The sequence below is a fragment of the Schistocerca piceifrons genome, chromosome 2 (assembly GCF_021461385.2).
Source record: "Schistocerca piceifrons isolate TAMUIC-IGC-003096 chromosome 2, iqSchPice1.1, whole genome shotgun sequence".
Classification (NCBI taxonomy): domain Eukaryota; kingdom Metazoa; phylum Arthropoda; class Insecta; order Orthoptera; family Acrididae; genus Schistocerca; species Schistocerca piceifrons.
Window position 1 is genome coordinate 732708625 of NC_060139.1, and position 16600 is coordinate 732725224.

Genomic DNA, 16600 nt, shown 5'->3' on the forward strand with positions numbered 1-16600 from the left:
TTGGAAGCATGTTTTCTGCAGTTGGCAATTTGATATAACACATTGTTTCTCAAGCACCAACATAGTTACATTACACATTGCTATATTACAACTTGGAGCCCTCTAGTGGCTGAGGGTTGCAACTTATATCAGCAAACAAGAAAGTCAACCGAGTAAGATGCAAGGCATGTTATAGCTCAACCGATAATGAAAACAGAATAAAAAAATTTGGAGGCATTACTTTTCAGCACAAACTCATTGTTCTATAAATTAAACCCCCTTCTTTTCCAGATGACTGAAAATAGCTCTGTGCCTCTTTAAATACCAAGGTAGAAGCCAACTCCACCACCTTGACAACATGAACCTGGTGCACACTGTATACGCACCCTGTCTCCTTCTGCACAGTTTCCAAATAGATTGGTCACTCACCGATGGTGTGCATGTGCCATTGTCATGTTTGGTCATTCAGCCTGGTGGAAAAATAGTGGATCAGAGAAGTACATACACATACGATGTACCATGAGTAGCTGTTATTGTATGGAGAGTGACAAATTACCAATGTCTGCACAGAGGTTAGGAACGGCTACCAGTCTAATTTCCTTCTTGGTTAGCATCTATGGTCTTTAGGCGTGTAGGCCACACTGATCCACAAACCTGTGATCCAAAAGGTGAAAGTGTTGTAAAACTAGAGCCAACATACTCTGTTCCTTGTGACCTGTCACTAAGCTACTTTAAAATATATAGTGCCTCTGATAGCCTCATTTTTATATGTTAGGTATGATAGGAATGTCAGTTTATAATGAAATAAGCAACTCAAGAACTTCACTGACACTTTCATATTCAGAACGGTATTTCTCATTGTCATTGTAGGTGGACTAAATACACATCATGAATGGTTAAGTCCACATATATCATCTCTTATGCTAAGAAGTTTGTATGTGCAATCCACTCCTCCAATCTCTCTGTTGTCAGTTGTTACTGATAAACTGCTGTTGTGGGATTGCAGAAAGGGCAAAATGTTGTGAAATAATCTACAGATGATGAGCACTGTACTGGCTTCCTCGTCATGGACATTTTGCTACTGATGATGGGAGCAAAAACACTTAGGTTGATTTCTTGAGGGAGACCATTCTCCCATTCAAACTAGTCAGATAGGACTTCCCAGACTTAATATTTGAAATACGACTGAAGCAAAACAGATCATAAGATGGAAAACAACATTCTTGGAAGCCCTACATGTGAAGCTTTTATAGAATACTATACTTATAAGTGACATTGTAGCCTTCTTTAAGGCAATGTGCCCCAAAATGTGTCTACATCTGATCAACAGGTCAAAGGAGAACAGTAATCGAGCAACCTTACAGTGACTATTTCACTCAGTTTGCAATGCCTACACCAACTCTGGAACTATCTACACCAATGGTTCCATAATCTATGAGCAATTGACTTTTATTTTATTTACACCAGTGTCATGAAACAATGATCCCTACTGATTTAATGTTGGATGTATAACCAACAGCCAGACCGTGCATCCCATCAGTGATAAATATATATCACTCCAGAGGAGTCATTCGTATCCCAATACATTCTTACCGATGGATGTCACTCTCAACAAAAGTTATTTATATAGTAATAAAATAATAACATAAAATACTACATCTAGATTAAATGTGAATATATTGTATACTTGTTTTGTTTTTATTGTGGATGTGATGAGCCATATTGAGGGAATATGTGTGGCATGGTGTGGCAGTCATGGCAACTTAGTGAGAGGAAATACCTACTTGGATGCAGGTATAAGTATTCCGCAGATTGTTGTCCTACATTGGAGATGACTAGACTTCCCAAAACTCGTACACTGATGATGAAAACATGTTATTGGAAATGAGATGAACTTTAGAAATAAATACTGTTCTTTTATATGGAAGCATTAAGGTATTTGCCTGAAATGAAATGTTGCTGGTGTGCAAAACTTAAGGGCAAAAATAACTTTTGCATCATGTGTCACTGCCAAGTAACATAGCTCGATGAAACTTGGACCATACTTAGAAAGAACTGCTGCAGTATAATAAAGAAGGTAACTGAAAGAAATACATGTTGAGACAAATAGAAATGACACTTTACTCAAAGACAATAATTAGACTGAAGTCACTATCATTTATGATAGTCCCCTGGACATCACAGAAGACAGGACTTAGATCTCCATTGGGTGTGTGATCCCCATGGACAGCTATGCAACTCTACAGTGTGCTCCCATGCTGGCTACAAAGTCGGTAAAGCATTCTTGCGGTAGGGCATTCCATTCCTCCACCAACATAGTTGACAACTACTGGATTGTCTTTGGTACATGTGGATGTGCTGCAATATGTCTTCCCAATGCATCCCACTGGTGCTCAATGGGATTGAAGTCGGGAGAAGGAGCAGGCGTGTCCATTTGCTGAATATCCTCTCATTCCAAGACCTCCTTCACTGGTGCTGTTCAATGCGGTCACACATTGTCATCCATAAAAATGAAGTCACAGCTGAATGCACCCTTGAAAACATATATGTGGGAAAGGGTATCGTGTCACAGTAAAGTCGACCAGTGGGTGTACTGTGTTCAAAGATTTGTAGGTCAGTATAGCCATGCAATGTTATGCCTACCCACACTGTAACACTTGGACCACCAAAACGATAATGTTTGACAATGTTCCCATGTGCATTACTTGTACACCGCTCTTGCCTTATGAGGGGTGCATCCAGAATCACTACTCAGACTTACTTTGCTCTCATTCAAGAAGAACACAACACCCCTCATCCTTGTTCCAGTCTCTATGCTCTTGGCACCATCGCAAAGCTTGTGCCTTCATCACAACAGTTTCAATAACTATCAGTGGGTGAGCACTTTTTTTGCTAGTCACATAATCTTCCTCTTCAAACATGTTACTTATAAATGGTTTGATAACAAAAATCATTTACTTTTGGAATAGTTATTACTAAGCACTGCTTGCAGTGGCAAACAACTGGAGCCCTAGGATAGTCTGGCATGAAGTGTAAAGCGACAAATCCATTATGCCTTTTGCAGTACTTCACTTGTGTTTCAGTTATTTATTTCTTCTTTACTACATATTCTTTTACTTTCCTACTCAGGATTATTATCAAATATAAATTTGTAAATTTCCTCATTCACTTCACCAGATCTTCAATAGACATAGGTACAGTCATGTCAGCATTTACAAAGTCCCTCAATTCCTGAACATACAATTTCTTTAACTGTTTCTCTTTGCAGTCTCCATATGTCTGTAAGATTAAATACTTCAAGTTATCATTTCTACTGAGACTCTCCCCTCTCTCTTCTTTATCTGCTTAATCCCTCTGATATGATTCTCAGATGTTCCTTTACATAGGAAAATTCACAACTACAGCCCCAGTTTAATTATCACATAACTGTACACATGAGTGATGCTGATGTTAGTGTCAACGGCACTGAGAAACAAGGGAAACTGCAAAAAATATACAAGCTCCAATGGCACCCTGTTAGGTTCTACACAGAAACTGCAGAATAGTTAACACCTCTCTTAACAGTATTATCTCTATGTTTAGTTGGAACAAAGCTGAGGTCTCATGTGTGTACAATAACAGTAACAGAAGTGATCAACAAAACTATCCTCTAATAGCACTACCATCCATTGTTATAGGATCTTGGAACACATTCTGTGCTCAAACATAATGATGTACTTTGAAATGAATATATGAATAACCTCCTTCATTCCACCCAGCATGGATTTCAAAAACACTGGTCACCCAAAACCTAATTCTTGTTTTTCTCACATATTATCCTGAAAGCCAGGGAAGAAGTCAGTCAGGTGGAGGCAGTATTTTGTTTGACTCCCATGAGCATATCACTGAAATGTTGAGAAACCCAACTTGGCAGATGCTTGAAAATAAACACCAACTGTTCCTTGTAAGTCTAAGTAAGTTCTTATCATCTCCAGTAAGTCTGTGGTTTGAGGTAATCCCATGTAAAATGGTGCTTCACTTTACAATACATGGCTGCCCATGGTTACTTTAGGGCTGTTCCATGAGAACATGGACACAAACCCTAAAAATTAAAAATATTCTTATTACAAATCTGATTCCCACTTCTGTTATCTGAAACACAAAATTTCTTCATCTGAAGCTTCATTTTAATGTTAAGAACTGCTGGAACTGAACAACTGGCTTTATAGCTTGCCTAAAACTCAGCTTCTAGACCCTCTAAGAAATTAGTTTAAAAGTACTACAATGACACATTGTACAATAATTTACTAACAGAATAGACCTGAAAAACTTTACAAGTATTTTAAGCCAGCCCATTTTGGTAGCTTATATTGATTTTATTTAATTAGGAAAGTCCCCAGTCTCATTTAATTTTTATTGGTACCTCCCGTCATTCAGTCACCAAAAAAATCCTGAAATTTGTTTTTCAGGGTTAATGTAATTTTATAGGCATACAAATACAGATTTATGAGATAGATAAAAGTCCCATAGCAGAGAAAAAATATTCATTATAAACAATAACTTGCAATGGTAACGGAATGACACACATGCAGTAACAGAATGACATAAATGGAGTAACAGAATGACATAAATGGAGTAACAGAATGACAATAAGTTTATAACTGTATTTGACTGACATTTGTTTAAGATTTTGTAGGTCAAATACATTTATATGCTGACTATACTGCAATTTTGTATGCTGGCTATACTGCTAGTAAAAATTGGAAGTCCCACAAGCCAAGAAAGTACTTTTCAGAGAGAAGAAACTTATTTTCAGTGAGCCTGAAGAGTAACTGAAGAAAGGTTAATTAATAAGCTTCTTTAGTAAAGATTACAATGAAATGACTAAATGGCTGCATACAACATCTAGAATGGAGTTAATAATTTTTTTAAACTGTATTTCTTCTTCTATAACCCATGCTTTCTCTGGGAAGCAATAGCAATGCCAAATTATAAGAAAATCTCAATATTGCCTATAGAAAAGGAGTTACTGACTTCCTATCTACTGCAGCAGATTGTTGATTGTCTTTGAAGGTCACTATGTAATATGCCTAAATAATAGAGACATTTTTATGTATTGTGTCATTAGAAGTTCACTATACTGAATAGAATTTTTCATTTGAAATAGATATTGGTTTATTTCTAACAATTACACTGTTTCCACAACAATTCTCAAACAACATATTTCATTTTTACGGCTGTTATTATGCATCACACATCAGCTGAGAAAATTAGAGAATATCGGAAATGACTCTTAGGGAAAGGATTAAGAGATGAGATTAAGAAAAAGGACAGGGAAAGGAATAGATTGAAATGGTAAAGTTTAACTGCTGCTCAACTTAAGAAGCAAAGATAAAAAGAGAAACTTAATCAAAGAAAATTCAGAAACAAAGTTAGAGACAGCAGTGAAGGCACTGGTGGTGATGCTTGCATCAACCACACCAATAGTCCATATAAATCTCCAGCTACATTAAGGAAAGCAGATAAACGTGTGGAAACTTGTTTACCTAGAAGTCCAAGAAAGTTGTCTTGGAATTAGCTGCTCCTCGTGGAGTTTTAGTAAACTAACAACAGGTGAAAAATCAGATTCAACACTTAAATCCAGGAACAGGAGAAGCTGTTGCTACTTTTTATGTTCGCGATAACATTTCATGGCAAACTCCTGAAATGAAAGATTATGTGATAATGAAGGATAAGAAAGGTGGAAAAAAGAAATGCAGAAGAGGTACATGATCAGGACCTTGAACAAAGCACATGTTATATATCAAGAGGAATTCTCTGACGTGCCAATAAAATTATCCAGGTTCTGTGTACTGAGGCCAAAGTTCGTGTGCATCTTACAGGATACACCACACAATGTGTGTGTCTGCTGGTACCACAAGAATGAAAAGCTACTTTTGAAAGTTGTTCCACAAGCAAAAACCACATTTCCTAACTTCATGAGCAGAATAGTCTGCTATCAAGAGAAAGAAGTTTGCATGATGTCAAAATGTGGAAATGTACCTTTGAAAGATAAGTATTCTTTGGATGACAACTTAATGAAGACACTGATCAAATGGACCCGATGGCAAACAATGAACCAGCGAATCACTCTGACAGAGATTCATGGTAATGTTGGTCAGAGTCTTGATGCTCTTTCAAACATTCTATCCCAATTCTTACAATATACATTTATTAAAAGACAAGAATCAAATTTTTTTAAAACAAAAAGAATTCTGCAAACAAGAACGACATCGTAGTGCAGAAGATTATACTTTTCAACTGCAGAATGAAGTCCAGAATGCCCATTTGTCAAAACCACAAATCACTTTGTTTACAGTATATGTTTGGGACTCACAAAATGATGTAATTCTTGTGTTGTTGTTAGTGATGAACTGCCAGCCGCTGTGGCCGAGGGGTTCTAGGCGCTTCAGTCTGGAACAGCGCAACCGCTACGGTCGCAGATTCGGATCCTGCCTCGGGCATGGATGTGTGTGATGTCCTTAGGTTAGTTATGTTTAAGTAGTTCTAAGTTCTAGGGGACTGATGACCTCCGATGTTAAGTCCCGTAGTGCTCAGAGCCATTTGAACCATTTTTGAAGTGATGAACTTGATCATAATAAATATTCAGTGCATGCTTTCCTAAGTAAGACTATAGAACATGTTATATCCATGAACCCAGAGGTATAACCCATCACATTTATGAGTGGTGGTGCAGCCAGTTAATTTAAGCAGTGTTTCCTATTTGCCAACTTGACATCAGAGAATGCAATGAAATAAATATTTCATGTGTCTTCTTTGCCACATCACATGTATGCAAAAGTGTCATGTATAGGATTTGTGGAACTGTAAAGCATGCAGTCTGGAATATCTGCTAAGATGGGAAACACATACTATCTGGAGCTGAGGACTTTGCAAAAATTGCATATAAAAGATGTCGTGGTATAAACAGTTTTTATACCTCTGCCTTGCAAATTGCAGAGAATAAGAAGGAATTAGATCAAATGTGAATGTAAATAGTTCCAATAGAGCAGACCCTGCTCTTACACCTATCACTCCATATATTACTGAGTACCAGCATTACTCGCTATCTCCCCAGGGGTTTGTGCACAATTTAAAAAGCGATTTTCTGCCAAAGGAAATTCAGAAACCTGATCAGTCATACAGCCTTGCATCAATGAGATTTTGCTCTGGTTTCGTATGGTGGAAGAAACAGATCAAGATTTTTTTGTGGAGCAGGTGATTTACGTTGTCGATGGTTATGAAATTTCATTTCTTAGAAAGAATTATGCAAATGGAAAGATATTTACATTTCCCTCAAAGGAAGAGAAATGTTGAGTAAAGAAGACCAAATTGAAGAGAAACTAGCTGCACCTACTATAGATCACAGGATAAGTACCATTTTCCCTACCCAATCCCCAATGCAGAATAAAACTGTTAATTTTCCAGTGAAAGTGTCATTCTGTTACTGTTAAGTATCATTCCAATACCAGCAACTTTTTTTTTGTTAGTAAAATATTAATTTAATGCATTTATCTTCTATGCCATTTTGTTTCCAATATATTCCTCATCACAATATAATTTTTGTGAACTTTTATAGCAAACGGGTGAGCTGAATTATTGGTCCATTATAAATGAGAACAATATGCATGTCTGAATTAGGCCTATGTCATTCCATTACAAAAAAGTTTATTTTACATCAGCATCATTATTTGAATGAGACTTAAACAATTAAATTAAATAAATTGTGTTCCTTTGCTTATGAAAAAAATAAAATTTTAATTTTTTTGTCTTTCATCATGATTCTTGATCTTTTCTATGCTGAAAGTGTAAAAACAATCACCAAGTGTCATTCTGTTACTCATGGAACCATCCTTTAGCAAGTTGTCACTGAACAATTTTTCCTCCAATTAATACTATTTATAGCCCAGTCCTAATTCAGTTGCTATATTTTTTGTGGAGAGCAAGCATAGCCATGTGTCTGATCAACGGAATCCTAAAACTGTAGTCATCATACACCCCAATGTGCAAATTTCTGTAACTGTCTGAGTTAGCATCATAAACCATCTCACTGCACCACACTTCCTACCACACTGCTTGAACAATCACATACCCATCATTTCCTACAAAATGTTTCACCTGCATTGTTCGAAGATGTCTCCCTAGTTATCCACAAAAGAATGTGGCTGCAGCACGCACGCTGAACTCTATCAACCACCATCTCGGTGCTATATTTATTCAGCTCAGAATTGGATGAGGGAGCCCTATTGCCTGGCATGTGCAATTATGATACCAGACCAAGAGAAGAAGATAAATCCAGATGTAGATGGAATTAGGATGAAGCAACAAAGAATAATTAATTGAGGGCAGTGAAGTAGCAAGCCATGTTCAAGTTCTTATCTTCTTAATTTTGCTTTCCAGTCTGCCAAGTTTTCTATTTTAAAATGCTTAGTGAAGCATCTCCTATGTTCTGTTGAATTTTTGCATACTTCCACCAAGTTGCCCTGTATGTGCACACCTTTGTGTAGGGGTTACGTTTCCAGCAAACGCATATACTAACTGATTACAAAGCCATCTTCACATGTGAAGGAGCTACCTTATAGCTTCATTTTATATTTGCAACTACTTTAGAAAACTTTCTGCCATGGACAAGTCATATTCTCTCAGATTTATTCATTTTCCAATTATATCTCGTGTATTCTGCACATTTCCTTCTCTTTCCTTTGCTAGTTCTGTCCACCATCCCCTCTACCATATTTTAAGTTCTTGTTGGCCCTATATTCTTTCCTCATCTCAGACCTATTAGTTACTGACACTCCAAATATTAAAGATAGGTAATATGTTCAGTTTCCCAAATTTCAATATTAATTTATTTCATGCTCTTGTGATGTCTCTCCACTGATCTGGGAACTTTCATGCTTCCCTTGGAACAACACAATTTCATCCCGTTCCCTCCTTCATTTCAGAGGACATAAACACTTGTTCCAAGGATTATCATTTATTGGCTATGCCCATTTCTAAGTCGCACGGAACTTCTGCTTATGGCAATTATACTGTCAGTTATCACTAATACAAAATTCTGTATAGAAATGCACTGAGGAAAAGTCGAAGGTGAGCTCAAGCTGGGTGTTCAGTGGTTTGGCTGTGCTTGGCAAGCAGTCCAGTTTCTTCTCCAACTTTGACGTTTACTGTAAAATCGTGCGACATGTAAAATAAGGGGTCATCACTGCACCATGAGTTTCACAAAGAGTATAAAACAATACAGTTATTGGTGGTTTGGTAATAATGTCGCCCTGTCCTGTAAAACTAACGGCTATATCGTCAACAGACACGACAGAAAAAAACGTCAGATGGAGATATCAAAGGCACCGAAAATCACGCTAACAAATTTGGCTTCAGACACATTTGCAATAGTAGAAAAAATTTATATAATAATTTTAGAGGTCTCATATCATCATCATGGAAGAAATATAAAAACTACCATTTACAATGGTAAACGGTAGTCAAACCAAGTACTCGAAAGGTAGCTAAAAACACAGACAACCCTCTGCCGGGTGCTACTAACTCTACATGAAATTCAAAATGTTATGTTGCATCTTTCGAAATTAATTGACCTGCAATGAAGGAGACTCACTATTATATTGCGATAATACGTACTTCAATAACCTTAAAAGATATGCAAATTCCTCTGCAAATCTTCGTACAGATGCTTTCGAGCCGCAGAATGACACTCGCGAAAACCCTGACAAACAAGATAAGTGTAAACAGCACGTGTAAATCTTTCACCAGTACTCTGGTACGACACTTTGTGAAAGGAAGCAATAGGGATACAAAAACTGCATTTTCTTATTATTTAATGTAGTATTCCATAAATTATTGTATTTGTTGCTTTAGCGATTAATCTCATCTTGTCCAACAACACAATGGTGGACAATCCAAAGAGCACTGACGTACAAATATTACCATAGCAACCGAAGTTGAAATATAAATACAGAGAGGTCACGTAGGAGTTTATGACAGAAGAGGGAAGTGATATTTTTCTTTTTTTCTATTCGGGTGAAAAGTAATAGTTTTTTTCTTTTAAATGGAAGGTTTGCCTCTTCTACCAGGATACACATTCGGAGATCCTACGGTGAGTTACAAAGACGAAAACTTTATCATTACATAGCGTTTCTTCATTAATACTGATTAACACATCATGGGAGGTTAATACTATTATTTTCCAACTCTTAGAACGATTTCAACACTTTATGCTGAATCAATAAAACTGAATTTCATATCTTCGTTTATCATTTTTCTCGTAGACTTTGTAATTTGTTAATGTACGCCTGTAGGATTCGAGACCATATTAGCTACCTTTCCACAGGACTACGCAGTTTGCGTATTAGCCTCGTTTAGACAGAAGCGAACACTAACTAACGTCCAAAAGCGAACGAGAATTATCTCTGGTGTTGTAAATTTTAGGGGGTCACGTGAGCAAACGGCATTCGGTGGTGTTCGGATCGCATTCGCCTCTGGTCGTGTTTCGCTGATTGCCAGACTTTTAGCGAACCATCAAAGCCAGCTCGCGTCCTCTCCATCTCCTCTAGCAGATAAAGAAAGCTTGTCTAGTATTGTTGTTGACATTATTTGCGTGAGCAATGGAGAGGTCTGAAGAGAATTAATGTTGCTGATACAAGGATATAAATATCATAGTTGATTTTGAAATCCAAGAGACCCACCACACAGATGCCGAAGGAAAAGAAATATGATTGGTAGAGAATTGTCGAGCAGTCAGTGACCATAGTGGGACGTGAGAGAGAAAGACTATACATTCACTATGTTCTTTTCGTTAAAAAAAAGTAAAACAGATAATACATTTCCCTGAAGTAAACAAGTACGAATATGAATACACAATCCAGATTACGACTAAAAAATTATCATTCGTGTTGCTTACGTTCATGGTAGCCTTTATTACACAGTTCATGTGTCATTGTTATTTTAGAGGTTTTTTATGCAATGTGGCATGCCCACAATACAAATTGTGCGACCATAATGTGGATGTTGAGTGTGCTTTGTACTAGCGATGTTAGTGATAGTAATTGCATTATTATTGCGACACTTGCCCTCATAAGCACAAAGACCAGTGGCATGTATTTAGTACATGCAGGGTAAATGTCAAGCTGCCTAAGTGTCCCCACTTGACCCTCCCCAATTCTGCTGAAACTCTTATAGGATCTACATACAGATCTCACATGAAGTCACTGCGAATTACAGCACAATAAGTAGTATGGAGGGGAGGGAAGGGGTGGCAATGCTTTTGTAAATGGCATTTTTCCATATCCCGACAAATATGAATCAGTCTCCACTTTTCGAAGGAAAGACCGATGCCAGTCGCAATCGGGTATCAAAATAATTCGATGATGCAGAATGAAAATCTGTGCTCGACCAGGACTCGAACTAGGATCTCCTGCTTAACCTGACTGATTGTCTTAACAGCATAGGCCATCTGGACACGCTTCCCTTCTGGCAAAATGGGTCGATTCTAGTGTCCGATACCACCCGTCGGCTTTGACCAATGACGTAATGTGTGATGTTATTTGGTTTGTGGCGCAGATTGCTGTCGACGAACGTTAAATGATTTCTCTGGATTTCCTCGTTATGCGAGTACATTAAAACTTCGATGTTGATTGTTTTGTTTTCATTTCGTAATTTGCTTTCGGCATGAAAGTAGTCGTGATTTATAAGTAGTCGTGATTTATAAAGTCTTGATGGATGAGTCACTTGTTTTTACTGCTAAAATTCTACTTCAGAAAATGAGTGACCGTAAATCAACTATGAAATTTTTGCAATCATTGGACGTCATTGCTGAATTTTGCAAGCACAGTGTCTGTGGAAATTATATGGTTTTGACGAAGGTTGCGTCATCACGAATTTCCGACGAATACATGTGGAGGTGCAAAAAAAAATAACATACGGAGATCCATACGCAGGGGACGTGGTTCGAAGGATCAAGGCTGAATTTAGAAGTAATTGTCTTGCTAACCTACTATTTGTGCTATGAATAATCTTGCAAATCTGTCATGCACGCAGCAGGGGTTTCGTGTGGCACAGTAATCGACTGGTTCTCGTTTTGTAGAGACGTCTGCGGGGAATTTATAATGTATAGGGGGTCATTGGGGGAGGAGGGGGGGTGCAGGGGTTATAGTCGATGTAGATGAGTCACATTTTGTAAAGAGAAAATATGAAAGGGGGAACGAGGTTGTTGGGCTTTGGGTTTTTGGAGTAGTAGTTTCTGGAGAAGATTGTGCTGATGTATTTAGGGTTGTACCAAATCGGACAAAGGAAGTCTAGACATTGAAGAAGATTCTGTAACTGGGTTTGCTTCGTACAAGGGGTTGCGTGAAAGGGGTTATCACCATTTGGTCGTGAATCACAATATTCAACAATATTCATTTAAAGATTATAAGATGAGGGCATGTACTAATACTATCGAGGGGTATTGGGGAACTGTAAAATCTGTTGTCGGGCGGGGAAAGAGAAGGATTTCAGTGTTGCAAGGCCATTTACATGAATACTGTTGGAGGAAGATTATTCCTAAAGGTTACTGTTTATTTCTTGCATTTATGAAAGTAGTCAGCAAAATGTACAAGCCTTGTTTCGTTTGTTAGTTACGTGTTGGTGGGTCTGATACTTTTTTCTTGTTTTACATTGCGATTTTTTTATTACTGTATTGTGCGAGTGCTACTTTTTTCGTTTCTCTGGAGAGAGGTTTTTCTTTCGTTTTAATATTTTCTGGTTACAATGGTGGGCCGAGGGATATTGCTGTGTCTTTGCTGGAGGGTTTATGTGATTGACTCGTGGTTTCATTTTTTTTATTATTTCAAAAATTAGCGTCTGATTGAGGGTGGGTGGTAGGGAAGAGCTGATTTGGAGGTACCTGATTTGTGCCTGGCAGTTTGTGTTTCTTATTATTTTTTCATTACTTATTCTGGATTTTGCTTCTTTCGTTACAGTTTGACCTTCTAACATTATTATTTCCTATTATGTGCTTATTACATTCTTGACAGCCTCGATCTTTGACTCCTTTGGAAGTTCATATGCAGTAAGTTTATTTTTATGGAGCCACTTTTATGTTTTCCTTTTCGATGTTTTTGCTAAACTGCTCTTAATTTTACTTTCTTTCCTGATGTACCAGTTTTACTGAGTGTTGTTTTGGAACTACTGTATATGGTCTGACTTTCGTGTAGTATAGTTATCGGTTCCAGGGTTTGGAGATTTTTGCGTTTTATTTCTTTGCGTGTGCAATACTGTGTGTAAAGAGTTTCATTTTGTGAAAGTCTAGTCATATTCTGTAGTTCACTAACAAGATCATTTTTTAAGCAGGTTTCTAATATGTTATAAGATTTTTGTGTAACAAACAGTAATATTGGAATCGGTAACTAGAAATGACCTCCTACATAGGTTGGTTCTAGTTACCGATTCCAACTATCCGACGGTTCATTAATTAGATCGTGTTTGCAGTTCGTGTGGAAAATATAATATAATATATGCACTCGTAATTGCTCTTGTGTTCTTATTTACTTCAGTCATCTTCAACTCATTTAAATGAAACTCGCGCGTAGATAACAGTAGCGTCAAATGTATTATTTTATAGCATGCTACATCCGTTCCATTCATATATTGTCCATTGCAGCATCTTAGCCTTACATATGACGTCATTGGTCAATCTGACGGGTGGTATCGGACACTAGAATTTAACCAACTTCTCAACTTGTCTCTCCCTAGTAGCACAGTCTAACATAACAGTCGTGACACTTCGCCTCGATTTTCTTGCCAACCGCGCCAGCAGCGCCCAGTAACTTAAACTGTGAGTTCGGCGCGATCGTGAAAGTGAATAGTGGTTGTTTATTTAGATTTTTACGATGTTTTACAATCGGGAGCGTTTTTAGCGCAATAAACTGCAGCATAACCAGGAAGAAGACACCACAGCTGTCTTTTTTAGGTTTCCTAAGGATCCTGAGAGGTATATACCACAGTCTAACTGTGGTATATACCATCATGTTACTAAACTGTATCGTCAGGATTCACTTGCAAACTAAATTTGTATTAATGATTAACGTTTCGTTTTAGGAGCAGACAATGGCTAGTTAATAGCAGACAAGAAGACCTTATGAAAAAAGACCCAGTTTAAATGTATAATAATATTAGGTTTTGTTCGCTACATTTCGAACAAAACCCGTTAATGAACGCAGATAATAATAAACTCTTATGGTATGCAGTACCCACACTGTTTGACATCCCAAATAAGCCACCTCAACTGACGATGAAGTGGAAACTGCCACAATGTTTCGACAATCCATCTAAAGCTGTAAAACAGTCCTATTACACACAAGCAACCAGTTCAGTTCTCTATGAATCAGTGCCAGATTCGTGAGAATCGTCAGCACAGACCTGCTTTGACGATGAAGTGGTTACATTAAGTGCAGTTATTCGTGTCTTACAAAATCGTAAAGTTTGGTATGTATTTCATTCACGTCTGTTGTTAGTCACTTAATTTTCCTTGCTTCCTTCGTGTGATGACATCATTTTGTTAGCACCTTGTTCACTGACAGATTGTTTGCACATTGTTCAAATATTTGGTTTTGCATGACATGTAATGTAATCAGCTCATTATAATGTTTTCAACCCACTATTTGGCAGTTGCTTGTTCCACTTAGAATAGTACAAAGACGAAAGTCGTACTTGTGGCAACAGGCGAAAATGACAAACGCAGTAGGTCTACAGAAAGATAAACGAGCTGTCGATCGCTATTGCATGTAAAGATACATGTCTGTACTTCTTACGTGTGAATCTGTGTGTTTATATTCTTTTCATATCAATGAGGTAAGCTGCAATTCTATCCAACATCACAAGTGTTTCTTCACGAATATGTTGTAGCTTGCCACTCGATTCATAGTTTTTGTCCATACTTGCGTTTATTTTAGAATTATTTTTAGAAACATATATGCCTTCTGATACTACACAAACCGTTGGAGACCAGAAAATATCTCAAATATTTCGTAAATTACGTAGGAAATGGATGCAAAACAAACATTATGGTTACGACGCGTCTGATGTTCATCTTATTCGCCGCTTGGAGCGCTAGTGTTGCTCCATCTGTCAAACGATAACAACTTTTACAGCAGGGAGTGTCGCGAATGTTATGTTAAACTGTGCTAGTAGCATTTATACTCAATACATCAAACTTGACAGTTCTGCTCATTTTTTATCTACAACAGCATAGTCGCCGAATATGTGCTCAGTGCACAGTACATTTATCACAATTTGTCGAAAAGTAGTAGGTAATCATGTCATGACAAATTTAGATCACGTTTTGGCAGCTTGTATATTACCACAGAATGACTTTCTGGTGCTGATTTTTTGTTCATTTGCAGCCAGGCAGCATGTCATAAGGCTGTCCAAATGACATCTTGAGTAAGCGAATGGTAATTTCAAAAAATATTTTCCTATCCAAGCCACGGGCTCCAAACGTTATATATCGAAAGTGCGATTCTAAATCGATCACGCTCTTGTGGTGGCGGGTGTTATGATAAATTACTTGTGAGTTGCCAAGAAAAACCAAACGATTTATGTCGGTAGTGAGTGGGATGTCTGGTATCGTACACGTTTCTTCGGCCGATTGCCTCACGTGGAATAATCTAATTCCGTGCTTATGCAATGTAGAAGATTGTTTGAATTTCGGTCGAAAATGTGACATTCTACGAATATTTTTGCGTGACATTGGGAGAGTCTACCCAGATTACAGCAAAAAAGGAATTCTTCCCCTAGCATACACATCAAATCGACTTTTCCATGACGACAACATAGACGAGTGAGGTAAGTCGTTTCCTTTGTAATTATAATTATTTTAGTAACGCTCTTCTTTTGCCGATGCTATAGTGACCACTATAAACATAATAATAAAGCCCACGACCATCGTAACGTGATCGATATAGAATCGCACATTCGATATCTATCGTTTGGACCCAGCGGCTTCAGTAGACAAACATTCTTAGAAATTACGAAGTTATCCAAGACTGAAGTTGATTCAAAAAATGTATTCATCAATTTGTCTGATTTTCAAAAGACTTTACCTCAAAAGGAGTGTCTCGGATTTGCTTTTTCTTCTTTGCTCCAGCGCAAAGTGCCCATAGTGTTTGACCAGTTCAAAAATATGTTTCGACTACTATTACAAGTGAAGAATGTGTAGGCTTTTTGAATATGCACATTTGAAAGTGATGTAAAATGTATTGAAGCTGTTATTAGCTGCCTTTGTTTTGCTTAAAATAAATAGTAATCTGAAGCCAGGCTCGTCACGCAACGAAAGTGTCGCCAGAGGTAGTGGCATACTGTAGTTGCATGTGCGAACCCCCAGTTTTCTGAGGCGCAACTTAGAAGACGCAACATAAGGTTAAGCTTGGCTGTACTTTGTTACGCCTTTCTTTCCATCACTACTCCCTAGTGGTTGTTTTTTGAAACACGAGCATTCTGTTGCGGTTATCGTGAAGTAATTACTGCTCTACTTCATTGGATTTCAGTGTGTGTTCATTTTAGCACTGAAAAATGTCAAAACAGTGGTCGATAGGTAAACTTTTGCAGCTTC

The 16600-nt window shown here is 37.6% G+C and overlaps 2 protein-coding genes across 3 annotated transcripts in view; one reads left to right on the plus strand and one right to left on the minus strand.

The window, feature by feature from the left end:
• Positions 1-9754, minus strand: part of LOC124777387 (pseudouridine-5'-phosphate glycosidase-like) — a 143611-nt gene extending 133857 nt beyond the window's left edge. For both annotated transcript variants that reach the window (XM_047252778.1, XM_047252779.1), the window contains exon 1: positions 9634-9754. The gene's annotated coding sequence lies outside the window, so the exon portion shown is untranslated. The remainder of the gene's footprint in view (positions 1-9633) is intronic.
• A 228-nt stretch (positions 9755-9982) lies between these two features.
• The window catches only part of LOC124777302 (EF-hand domain-containing protein 1-like), a 203751-nt gene continuing 197133 nt past the window's right edge, over positions 9983-16600 (plus strand). The window contains exon 1 of the mRNA XM_047252653.1: positions 9983-10108. Within this exon, the coding sequence (XP_047108609.1) occupies positions 10061-10108 (48 nt within the window). The 5' untranslated portion in view covers positions 9983-10060. The remainder of the gene's footprint in view (positions 10109-16600) is intronic.